Genomic DNA, 12655 nt, shown 5'->3' with positions numbered 1-12655 from the left:
AAGCATCGTCCAGGGGAGTCCAGGGCGAGGTTGGTGAGACAGGGACCAGAGCCGTAGGGTTAAGGGAGGGGGCGCTTGGGCAGCCGCGGATCAGGCTTGGTTGGCCTCCCTGGTCTGACCGCCGCGGCTCCTCACCCAGGCGAACAGCGGGGCGGGACCTTCGGGGGAGGAGCCGCCGGGGCGGAGCGTCCGGGCGTGGGCGGAGCCGCGGTGGGCGGAGCGTCCGGGCAGAGCTGGGCTGAGTCCCGGACTCCACTCCAGTGACGGCGGCGGCGGCGGCGGCGGGCGCCGGGCTCGCGCGGCTTCGGCGGCGGCGGCTGCTGCGCGGGCGCTCTGCGGGCCGGGATGCGCGGGGAGCGCGCGCCGTGACCGCCTGCTCCAGAGCCGCCCCCGGGGCCAGGTCTGCTTGGCGGCGCGGGGCCGGGCGGCGGGTGCGAGCCGAGCATGCGGGACCCGGCGCCGGCGGTCCGGAGGAGCGCGGGGCCGCGGCGAATGCGATCCCCCGCCTCGGGCCAGCCGCTGACTGCGCTCCTGGCCGCGCTCCTGGCCGCGCTCCTGGGCGGTGCGGGCGCGCAGTACTCGAGCGACCTGTGCAACTGGAAGGCGAGGTGAGTCCGCGCGGCCAACCCTGGGCAGACCCCAGCAGACCCCAATCCCAGGCAAACTCCGGCTCTTGGGCAGACCCCGATCACGGCAGACCTCGGCCCCGGGCAGACCCCGGCTCCGGCAGACCCCGGCCGATCTCGGCTTCGGCGAGGGGCTCGGGCTGCTCTCCAGGTCGAGTCCGGTGCCCCCGCCCCCGCCCCCGGTCCTAGAACAAAAGAGCCCGCGGGTCCCTGCCCAGAGGACGCCCGGGGCGGCGCCTGCAGCGCGGCGAAGCAGGACTCGCCAGAGCCTGTGGGGTCCCGGGCTCCGCGACTTCTCGGCCCCTCGCCTGGATGGGCCGCGGCGGGCGCGGGGTCCTCTCGGGACCGCGGCCATCCGTGTCCGTGCAGCGCCGGCAGTCGCAAGCCAAACCCTGTGCGGGGCCGGGTGCAGGCGGGGAGCGCAGCCGCCGAGCCCGGCTCGTGAAGGTCGGGCCGCCCTTGGCAGCGGCGCGCGGGGCTCAGCGACCCCGGCCGCGGGGACCCCGCCCCCGGAGGCGACTGCGGGCCCGCGTGCGCCCCGCGCGGTGCGGGGCGGTCGTGCGCGGTTCCCGTCCGGGCCCTGCGGGGGGCGCTGCCCCGGCGGCAGCTCGCTGGCCGCGCGTCCTCCCAGAGCCGGGCCGGGCCGCGGCGCCGGCGCAGAGCTGGGCTGGGCTGGAGCCTGGACGCTCCCTTGTGGGCCGCCCTTGCCCCGCCGCGGTCATCCCGCGCTCTCCTTCGCAGCCTCGGCGTGAGGCAGGGCGCCCTAGACGCGGGCCTGGGGTCACCCTGCAGGGCCGAACCGAGAAAACCGCAGTCCCCGCCCCAACCCCGGGTTTCCAGGGCGGGAGGAAACGTGCGCGCGGGGGTGGGGGGGAGGGCTCGGAGCTGGGCGGGGAGGCCATCGCCCTCTCGTGCACCAGAGCAAGCCAGAGAGGAGCGCTGACCCCCCCTCCCCCGGCGCTGACCCCCGTCCTCCAGGCAGAGCCTGCGGGAGGCAGCTCCAGGCCACGCTTCTGGAGCCCCATTTATCCCGTGGTTCTCACTCCGCTGACAGTGCAGCCCCCGGATCCCCTGACCCGAAGCAGGGTTCCTGGTGGCAGAGGCCACTCCCAAGTGAGGGGCTTGTGTCGCTGATAACGCTTCCCCTCGGAGGAGCAAGACCAGGACTCACCTTAAACTCGAGGCTGTGGCCACCCCCACTGTCTCTCCACAGAACCCCAGCCCCTCCTGGCCCTACACTGACAGCCCCTGCAGGTGTGCGCCCGGGCAGTGACCCTGGCTGACTTCCCTCTAGACGCATGGGTTCGGTTCGGTTTGTTTCAGTCTCGTCGCAGCTGCTTTCATTGTTTGGTGTCACCCATGGGCAGAATCCCCATCACCGATGACCACTCAAGATGGGCTGTGTTGCTTTGATCTCAGGGCTGCTTGCAAGTTGACTGTGCTACGAGAGAGGGTGCGGGATTCTGTGGGAGGCATCAGCACTGACCTTGACTGGCCGAGGCCTCCCCCCTGGGTGCTTGTCTAAGCAGGGGTCCTGCGGGTCGTGGTGCTGGTTTTGGTGTGAAGCCCCATGTACCATGCGTGGTGTCTTAGGAGGATGTGGGGGAAGACGCTACGATGGCCCCGGGAGGGCAGAGCCCTGCGGTGGGCTGATGCAGGCGTCAGGTCCAGGTGTCGCCTTAGTCCTTTCTGAGTACACAGCCAGGTGCACTCATGTGATGTACAAGGCTACTACCTCCGGGCACCCTGGTCTGCGTCTCCCTGGGCACCTGTGGGTTAGCAGCCCGTGCCCTGGCTGAGCTGTGACTAGGAGAGGGGATGGGGTAGGGGGTGGACTCCTACCTTTCCCCTCCTGGGTCCCAGGGAAAGCACTACCTTTGGAGATTTCCAGGTCCTTAGGTGTGGTAACTCCACTCGCTGGACGCCTGACAGGCACACCTCAGATGGGGCTGGTTACGTGGAGGATTGTGCCTCTGCCCTGATGCCAGAGGTAGGAGGGTGGGAGCCCACAGGAGGTTCAATTTGAGTCGTGTGTGGCGGCCACTCGCTGTCCAGCCTGGTTTTCCCCCCGCACTGTAATTATGCTGAGCCCCACATACGTGTCAGATGAGCTTGTGTGAGTTTTATTGGCTGTAATTTGTAAGTTTGTTTTGCTCGTGTGCCTCTGGTAGCTGTCTGAGTCTTGTGGGAGTGGAGTGCGGGTCAGGAGGGGCTCACCCTAGCACACTTCCATCTGGTGTGGTCTACAGGCGACGTGCAGCTGACCGTCACATCGGAAGTGGGGTTTGGGGGCCCAGAGCATGAGTCACCCTGCAGGGAATGCAAACCGTGTGTCCTGCGCCTTCTCCTCTGCAGAAACGGTTTCTGGTAACTCGCTCAGGCCAGGGCTGTGCACGTGGCACTGTGTATTTCACACAAAAATCCCAAGAATGTGGGTGAACCTGTCTGAGATCTGCTCAGAACCAAGTTCGCGTAAGGAAACACTCAGCTGAAGTCCCTGGGTTGGTTCCAGGCCCACTTAGCGGTTGTGATGTCAGCCACGAGCTGACATTTACATGAAAGTCTCAAGTAGGAGAGACTTGGATGTTTTGATGGTTTCAGTTTCTTGAAATCGTAACCACCTCGGCTGTGGCACACTTCGGTTTTTCCTACTGAACATCTGTGCGGAGCAAAGTTAGCTTATTCCTCAGAAGCCCCAGCCCCCAACATGGAGACCGTTCCCTGACTTTTGTAGGGAACTTGCTCTAATGATCTTTGTGTGTTTAACACTACAGAGGGCAATGCAGGGTCCTCAGGTGTACAAATGAATGAAAAGCAAAAACCAAAGTGGGCAAAGCATAAACCATCCCCTTAAGGAAAATGCCTTGTGCCCAGTGTGGGTCTCTAGGATGCAGGCCACCCTCCACTGCCAGCACTGCTCAAATCTGTTTAGTACACATGTGCTGTGCCTCCCGCCTCTTCTGTGTCCACATCTTCCCGCCAGGGCCCAGGCCTCTTGGAGCCATCCCCGGCTTGGGTGACAGCTGGGAGCCTGCTGCTATCTCTGTGACCCTGGAACCAGTGTTCCTGTGGCCACCAGCCTGCCTGGGTCAAGCCAGAGCTGTGTGCTACCTGCCCTGACTCTTGGAGCAAGAGCTCTGGAAGGGTCTGGTGGTGGAGTCCCCTCCCTGGGCTCGGGGGCTGGAGGGTGGCGGGCCCTGGGCAGGTGCAGGGCAGCATTGCCCTGACAGCTCCCTCATGGCTGACAATGTCCCCCCCCCCCCAACAGTGGGCTGACGCATGAGCTGCGCAGGAAGGAGGTGGAGCAGGTGTACCTGCGCTGCTCAGAGGGCACTGTGGAGTGGATGTACCCGACTGGGGCGCTCATCGTGAACCTGCAGCCCAACACCTTCTTGCCCCCCCGACACCTGACTGTGTGCATCAAGCCCTTCAAGTACTCTTCAGGGGCCAATATTTATTTGCAAAAAACTGGAGAACTGAATCTGCTGGTGCGAGATGGGGACCGAGGATCGGGCCGGGTGCAGTGCTTCGGCCTGGAGAAGGGTGGCCTGTTCGTGGAGGCGACGCCCCAGCAGGACATCAGCAGGAGGACCACGGGCTTCCAGTATGAGCTGATGAGCAGACGCATGGGACTGGACCTGCACACGCTGTCAGGTGAGTGGCCGGGGATGGGCAGTGGGCATGGGCTCACCACTGCTACAAGCAGCTGCCTCTTTCCTTGATTCCTTCCCGCCTGGAGAAGCTGACAGCCACCTGAGGAACAGTGGCACGCAGCAGATGGTCCCGGGGAGCTGAGAGGTGGAGATGCCAAACCACCTTCCAAGTGTAGCCTGTTCACATAAGAGCACCTTCAGGAAGACTGGCCTCGTCTGCTTTGTTCTGCCCCTTCCAGTATTGTGGGTATTTGAGTGAGGGCTGCCATGGGGTGTTGTGGGACTTGTCACTTGTCCCGTCACACTGCCCTGTGAATTAGCCAAGTGTTTAGTTTTGAAATGTTGAGTTTTGTGTGGGGAGTTGAGGCTGACCCGTGGCCGAGAGTGGGCAAAGCTGTGACATCCCTGAGCGTGGGACCGACCTGAGCTTTGAGATGGTGGGATCGAGGGTTCCTTGGGGCCTCGGGACAGAGGTAGGGGTCTGTTTCGAGGCCTCTGTGTGTAGTGGAGACACTGACCTATGTCAGGAGACATAGAGCAGGTGCGAGAGTGACCAGGTGGCAGTAGGGGAGGTGGCATGACGTGGCCTGCTGAGCAGCCCCTCCCTGAAAAGGTGCAGCAGCCTCGGGAGCCTGGGCTGCATCAGGTAAGGCTTACAGGGAAGCCTGTATGGCCACGTGGGCTGTGACCCACTGGCATGCAGCGGAGGCTCTGAACTTGGCATTCAACTTTTGTTCTATAAGTTGGGCAGACAGCTCGCCCTGTGTGGTGGGAGGGTGCCAGAGGCATCTGTGCATACCTGAGCCCTGGGAGGCATGCTTCCTATCCCTCGGGGGCTGAGTCCTTTGTGGAGGGTGTGGATCTTTAGAAAGTTCTGCGGGCAGACACCAAGGAGCAGGGCGGTCCTGGGCACATCTGTATTGTGGTGCACCTCCCATGGTCATGACATGTGGGCATGACTCCTACAGCAGACGGCAGAGCAGATCCTACCCCCCTGTGCTGTGAGTAAGGGCAGGGTCCTGCCTTCAGAGACATCCAGGCTGGGCCAGGCTTCCTGCTGCACCTGGTGGGTCCCAGCATGTGGTCCCTGCATGCCTGCTGGCCCTGACTCCTCAGAAACTGCAGCAACTTTGCATCACCTAGGCAGAGACTTCCTGGGTCGTGGTCCTGTGGGTTGCTAGAGGAATGGGTGGAAGCTGTCCCAGAAAGCTGAACACAGCTGAGCCCAGGTGGGACCATCCCCAGTGACAGCACAGTCTCCCGGTTTTGGTGGAGACAGTGTCCCACTGGGGAAAGCCAGACCTACTTGGATGTGGGACACAGACTTTTGTCCCACATGGGAACCCACACTTTGTCCTGGTTCGTATCAGTTTTCTAAATGTCCTATCTGTCTCCAACTAGGCTGGCCTGTCACAGGGTTTAGTTGCGACCCCTTAGACCCTACTCAGAGATGCCCTTATTCCTGAGGACCCTGTAGACCCCTCCTTAGGGATTCCCATGCCAGCTACCTCATAGACCACCCTCTGAGGGTCCCCAGTTCTTGATGCTGCAGAACCATCAGAAGCTAAGTGGAACTTTAACCACAACAGCCTGTATCTTGACCAATAACTGGAGGGTGGGAGGCTGAGGGGAGGGAAGACTCTGCTTTGCTCTGGGGGCCTAGAGATGAACTCGGAATGAAAACAGAATCTGGAGAAGCCCGAGCTGAGTGGCGGCTGTCCACTACCGGGGCATGGGGCATAGGTGCAGAGCCCGCATCAGGGGCGGGCGCTGATCGTGGTAGTGGGCCACTGTCACGTGTCCTCCTCCTGAGCTCAGTGCTTGCACTCACCAATTCCGGCAGAGGCACAGCTGCCCGGCCTGCCTGGCGTTCACCTGTGTGTGGCCGGGTTTCTGGTGGGAAGCCAGTGGAGCTGTGACCTCCCCCAGGGAAAGGGGATGGAGCTGTGTTTTTTTGGTCTGTGGCCACCAGGTCCTGTGCCCCGTTTCCAGCCCTTCCGGGGTTGAACTGTGCTGGCTTCTGTGGGGTTGCATGGAAGAGTGAGCCTGGAGTTGCACACGGCAGGCTCTGGTGACGGCCTGTGCTAGGCCCTCTGTGCACCTCCCGCAGCCCCTGGGATGTCAGGCTGGCTTGGTGTAGTGTTGCTGTCTTGTGAGGGCTGTGCTCTGGGTTCCCTCATGCCCGCCTGGCCTTGGTTCTTTCCTGCCAGCACCATCTCCTGCTCTGACCCTTGCTGCAGCCTCACTGTGGCCAGGGAGACCTGATAGAAGCCCCATCCAGGATGAGTGTGGCACCTGAATGGCTGCCCTATTGGGCGTCAATCAAAGTTGTACTTCCTGCTACTTTGAAAGACTATGGGTTCTGTGGGCTGGCATCCCATGGTGTGTGTACAGCATGCCTGCTTGTGAATGTATGCATGCGAGCCTCGTACGTGTGTGTGCACAAGTGTGCATGTGTGGGTGCGTTTGAATGAGCGCATCTGTGCATGTGAGTTTGTGCAAGGGTGGGTGTATGTGTGTGAAGGCATTTATGTGCATGCACATATGTATTTGAGTGTACACGTGCATGTCTGTGCAGGTGTGAGTGTATTTATGTAGATGCGTATATGTATTTGAGTGCAAGTGTGTGTGTGTGTGTGTGTGTGTGAAAGCCTCACTCCAGCTGCTGCCCTGGGTGGTTCTTCTAAGGTTGTTTACAGTGGGTTGGCTTCCAGCCCACTTGTGTTGCCTTGTTGCATCATTGGCTTCTTCACATAAATCCAGATGCATCAGTAGCCAAGAGCAGAGCAGAACAGAGGAGCAGCTGCTCCTGCAGGGGCACAGATGGGGCCCGAGCCCAGGGATGCAGGATTTGGCTGGACCTGACACCCAGGAGTGAGCTGCCAGATGTAGCCAGGACGGGTGAACTGCAGGCTGCACCTGAGATGGGAGAGGGCCCAGTTCACCCAGAGACGTGGGCACCACTAAGGAGTAGGGTCTGTGAGGGTGGCCCAGAGCCAGAGCCCCACCTTGCTCCTGGAGTAGAGACAGCCTCGGTTCACCTGGGGAAGCCCAGGTGGGTCTCGCACTCTGGTCTGTTTTTCACTTCTCGGGGCTATGTGCTAGGATTCACTGATGGAGCTGCCCCTGTGCTCTGGGGTTTGGGTTTGGGATCCGGGCTCTGCTCCGAGCCACCCAGAGCAGGCCCGCAGGGAGTGTTCACAGGACGGGCCAGCGGCACTTTAGGTACACAGCTGGAGGAGGGACATAGAAGAAGCTGCTGGCTCAGGGGTCAGCCTCATCTCTCCTCCCTTTAGAAACCTGCTCTGCCTGCTGAGCCTGAGCAACCAGTCCCACAGCCTCCTCAGGAGCAAAGTCCACAGGTGAAAGAGAAACTTCTAGAAGAGGAGAGGAGGGCTTGTGAGGGAGGGAGAGACACAGGTGGGAGGGCAGCTGAGGTGGCCACCCCAGAGAACCCCAGGCTTCCTGGGCTGGGAGTTCTGGTCTTGGCCATTCGCAGGGCCTGTCTTGGCTCACGCAGGCCCACTTCTCTTGGCTCCTGTGAAAACACTGCATCCGCCACAGGACCCTGGCAAGTGTTGTCAAGCAAAGTTTTCCCTTGGGGCCTCACCCAGGGGCCTGCTGGACTGGGCTGGCACCTGTTGTCTGCAAACTATGCTTTGGCCTAGCAGTTCCTCTTTGTACTCTGCCTGCCCTGGGGCTGCTGCCACGCAGGCTCACATCTGGCTCCCCTGGTTGCCGCCCCCCCAACCTCCCAGCAGCTGGTCTCAGTTCCTTTTGTCGCTTTCCAGAGTGGTCTTCCTCTGGCACAGTCCAGCCCCCCCCCCCCCCAAGAGTGTGAGTCATACTTCTAGCCCTCTGTGACCCCCCGAGCTTTGGGATTTAGGACCCTCGCATTCCAGTCTTTGTGAGCCCGAGTCCGGTTAGTAACTAACTGCCCCCAGACTGCCACGCGGGAGCCCACCCTGCGTCCCTGTGCGGGTGCTGTGTGCCGTGGGCAGCTCCGAATGGGAAGAGGGGGTCTTCAGGGCGGTACTTTACTTCCTCACCTGTCAGGCGTGGGCGGGCAGGCTGAGTCACAGGCACCTGTAGGTAGCTGGGGTGCCAGCCAGGGCAAGCTGCAGCGAGGGGCCGCCTAGGGCCCGTGACTCAGAGGCGAAGCTCTGGGGCCTGGGCCTGGTGTCCTGTCCTTGTGTGTGGTTGGGCCTAGCAGCCTCTCCATCACATGAGGTGTTTGCCCCTCAGCCTGTCCCAGCTCACAGGGATGCGCACGTGCTTTGGGACAGCCCGTGCCACCCTCACCCCTGCCCGTGAGATGGCAACTCCTGGCTCCTCAAGGTGCTGCTAGGAGTGGGGATGCTGGGGCCTTGACTGCTGACCCATGCTCACCACCAGAACTGCCCCCTTTTATGAGGGACACCTCCCCACCCCACCCCTGTTGCCTCTGCCCTCTGCCCAACACCTGTGTCTGTGTCAGGCCCAGTGTAGACAGCAGGCCCCTGGTGCTGAGTGGTATGGGGTCAGCAGGCAAGGGTCCACTCCCCTGGACCCTCACTCAGGGCAGCCTCAGGGCCAGGGGTCAGGTGGTCCCAGTAGTGGGGACTGTGGTGTGAGCCCAGGCTTCCAGGGGTCTACCACAACCATGCCTACTCCACGGAACTGAGGGCTGGGCACCAGAGGCGGGGCCTCTCTGACACAGGCTTCCAGGGGTCTACCATAGCCATGCCTACCCCACGGAACTGAGAGCTGGGCGCCGGAGGCGGGGCCTCTCTGAGGGCTGGCCTGGCTTTGGAGACCACACCAGGCTGTGCTGTTCTTAGCTGCTGTTTTCTGATAACTCAGCAGAAAGCAGTGTGCTGGCAGGTGGAGGGAGGAGGGGGAGCCAGCGACTGGGAGCTGCTGGGAGGTGCCCATCTGAGGGTCCTAGAAGCCCCAGCCTACCCAGTACACTGCCAACCCCAGGGCCTTGCTGTGTCTCTGTTGACCCTTGTGCAGGCCCCGGGGGGGGGGGGGGGTCCATGCCATTTAAACCCATAGCTGCCAGCTGATAGAGGAGTCCTGCCCTGTCCCCGGGGTCCCCTGAGTCACCGGCACCCCGGTGGGGTCTGTGCAGCTGCCTGGCAGCTCAGGGTTGGGCTGTGTGACCCCCCACCCCAGGCATGTGATCGTGGTTGCTTCTTCCTGGACCAGACAACCCTGAGGCCAGGGCGATACAAGCTTATGGCCAGGGGTGTCCTGGGCATTCAAGTGCGACAGCCATGGAGAACCTGCCTTGCTGAGGTCACATCTCCTGGGCTGTGTTCTATGAGCAGTGAACGAGAGGCCTTGAGCTGTGCCTGTTTGTGCGTGTGCTCCTGGGCACAGGATGAGGGCCGCCTAGTCCCGAGCTTCTTGTGTGGCCTGTCTGAGGCCACAGGAGAGGCCTGTTGTGTGTGTCTGGTCTGCTTTAGGCAGTGAAGGGGCTCCTTCTAAGACTCAGCTCCTCTGCGTGTGTGGGGGAAGGCCAGGCCCTGAACAGTGCTCGATTTGCAAGTCCTTGCGGTGCAGGCCTCTTCCCGAGGTCAGGAGGGGTCTGGGGAAGCGGCTGAGCCAAAGGCCCTGACCTGAATCACTGCTTCCGAGGCGGGGAACAGGTCCCTGCCCTGCTCACTGACCTCCCTGGCAGAACCTTGGCCAGGGTAGTGCTGGGTTCCTGCAGGCTGGGACCCTTCTTCTGGGTTCTGGGCAGCCCAGTGGTGCAGGAGTTGTCTGCTTTCCTAGGGAACTGCTGGAGTGGAGCAGGCTGGGCCCTGGGTGAGATGTGTGGCCCAGTGGCATCAGGAACCCAGTTTCAGTTTAGCTCAGGGCTGAGTTTTCGTTTGCCGGCTCCCAAGAGCCATCATTTGTTACCCCAGCTGCAGTGACCAGGGAGGTTGAGGGACAGGCACAAAGGCCGCTCACCGAGGTCTGGAGTTGTAGGGGCGCCTGGGGGTCTCGCTCTCAGGGTGTATGCCCCGCATGGCTACCACACGAGCATTTCTGCCTCCAGTTCTCTGGGCGTGTGCATGGTTGACTCTGCCATCAAGTGCAGGCCAGACATGGCTTGGGAGGGGTCTTGGACAACCACGGTGGTGGCATCCAGGACTGCTCCTGACTCTGCTCTCTCCCACAGCCCCGTGCAGCCCGTGCAGCCACACTGAGGTGCTCCTGGCCGTCTGCACCAGCGACTTCGGTGAGTCTCTGCCAGCTTTGTTTTGTCTAGTGTGTGTGGCTCCTGCCACCAGGCGCCTCTTTTGGGCCCAGCAGTCCCTCCTCAGGGCCCACAAGAGCTGCCAGTCCTGACACGAGACCCTGAGGTCTCTGCTGGAACTTCCTGCCCCATCACACTTGGAGTCTCTGGGCAAGCACGCTGCACATGCGTGTGGGTGGACACACACGGAGCATCGGGGAGTCCATGTTTTAGAGGGTTGTTGACGTGTTTTCCCATTTTGTCAGTGAGGTTGTTGCTCCAAGGGGCTCGTGAAGTCCCTTGTTCCCAGCCACTGTTGGAAGTGCTTTGTCCACGCCACGTCCCAAGGAGCAAGTCCCTTGTTCCTCGCCTGAGTTCCTGGAGGTGTCCCAGCCCCATTCTGGGAGTCTGAGGCCCTGGCGCTTACAGGTCTGAGGTCCACAGCCCCTTGCCAAGGAGGGTGACATGGTGGTGCGTGGAGCTCATCAGTCCTCTGCGTCCCAGTCCCAAGGGTGGAAGACAGGACGTGCTGGGCGTCCTCTGGCCACTGAACAGGAAGCGCACCTGTGTCTCTGACAGAGTGTCAGGGATGACCCTTCGCAGCTTCCTGCTGCGGAAACTCTGCTTTTAGACGGGGATTTCTTGAAGCAGAGTTGGGGGTTCAGCTCCTGGCTCCGATGCCTGTTGTAGCCAGGGGCGTGTAGGGCAGGGGTGCTGCTGGGCCCCTGAGCCCTCTGACTCTTCCCTTGCAGTTGTCCGAGGCTCCATCCAGGACGTCACCCATGAGCCAGAGCGGCAGGAGTCGACCATCCACCTGCGGGTGAGCAGGCTGTATCGGCAGAAGAGTAGGGTCTTCCGGCCGGCCCCCGAGGGTGCAGGCTGGCAGGGCCATGTCAGGACGCTGCTGGAGTGTGGTGTGAGGCCTGGGCCCGGCGACTTCCTCTTCACCGGCTACATGCACTTTGGGGAGGCGCGGCTCGGCTGCGCCCCACGCTTCAAGGACTTCCAAAGGATGTACAAGGACGCAGAGGAGAGGGGGTTGAACCCCTGTGAGGTCGGCACGGAGTGACCGTGGGCAGCCACGGTGCTGCCTTCTCCTCCTGAGGAGCCACTGCTGGCTGCCTTGGATGTGCCAGTCCCTGTGGGGGCTGCCTGCTGGGGGCCGTGTGTCAGGGGCCCCTGCCCGGTGTGCAGGCCCGGCCCAGAGCTCAGGCTGTGGAGGTCCAGCGGAGGACAGCCTGGCTGACTGGAAGTGCTGTGGGCGCACACCGAGCTGCCTGTCAGTACTAGGAGAAAGAAGCATCCACAGGGTACCGCCTCGCACATCCCACATGCCTGCGTGGGCCCTGGCATCCCTGGCGAGGTGCAGCGTGCCTGGCTTGGCTTTGGGAGAAGCCGGGTGCCATCTGAGGGTCCTGATCTTCAGGTGGAAACTTACGGAGCCAAATATGTGTCATTTCATTTTGTTTTTGGTTTTAAGAGAACGGGCTCTCCAGTTATGGCCCTTTGTGGGCTGCGAGCTGTTCCGTTCCAGAGAATAAAGACCAGGATCCGACTGCACCGTGGTGTCTGTCTTCCCAGTGTCCTCGGCAGCCTTCTCTGCGCAAGGCCCCGAGCAAGCTGCTGGCCGCCTTCCTGCCAGACCACCTGCCGCCTCGGCCCTCCCTGCCCAGCTCCTGTCCTGTGACCTCAGCTTCTCTGGAATGCTTGAGTACACAGCAAGTCTCTGCACACTCAGGGGCTAGTTTGGGTGGGGTCGGTGGGCCCCATCCTCAGAGGACAGGTTCTCTGTGGCTGCAGTCTCAGATCCAGGGGCCTGGAGTGCAGTCGTCTTCTCCCAGGGACAGAGGCCATGGGGTCGCTCTGAGGACTCCTTCCAGCTTCCGCCCCCTTCCTGTTAGGAGAGCAGTGGTCACTGGGTTAGGCCCAGGCTGATGACCCTGCCTTGATTTGTCTCCTTCTGTAAAGACCCCATTTCCAAATATGGTCGCATTTAAAGCTTCCAGGTAGACATGGAACTTGGGGGACACCACTCACCCCAGGGCAGAGTACCCCGAGGGGTCAGAAGCCAGGCCTGCTCCCCCGTGGATGAGCCGGGGGCTCTTCTGAGCAGCTGCTGAGGTAGGGCTGAGGGGCTCTGCCTCAGTGGACGCTCGGGCACCCTGGGC

The 12655-nt window shown here is 61.9% G+C and overlaps 1 protein-coding gene across 1 annotated transcript; it reads left to right on the top strand.

The window, feature by feature from the left end:
• Positions 1-253: 253 nt before the first annotated feature.
• On the top strand, positions 254-12047 carry METRNL (meteorin like, glial cell differentiation regulator). The gene is made up of 4 exons (XM_002723051.6): positions 254-608; positions 3895-4280; positions 10431-10490; positions 11240-12047. Exons 1-4 carry the CDS (start codon positions 445-447, stop codon positions 11554-11556), a joined length of 927 nt encoding a protein of 308 aa, XP_002723097.3. The 5' UTR covers positions 254-444; the 3' UTR covers positions 11557-12047.
• Positions 12048-12655: the final 608 nt, after the last annotated feature.

This window comes from Oryctolagus cuniculus, chromosome 17 (genome assembly GCF_051225735.1).
Source record: "Oryctolagus cuniculus isolate XC-2025 breed Fujian yellow rabbit chromosome 17, ASM5122573v1, whole genome shotgun sequence".
Taxonomy (NCBI): domain Eukaryota; kingdom Metazoa; phylum Chordata; class Mammalia; order Lagomorpha; family Leporidae; genus Oryctolagus; species Oryctolagus cuniculus.
This window is presented reverse-complemented; position numbering and strand designations above follow the sequence as displayed.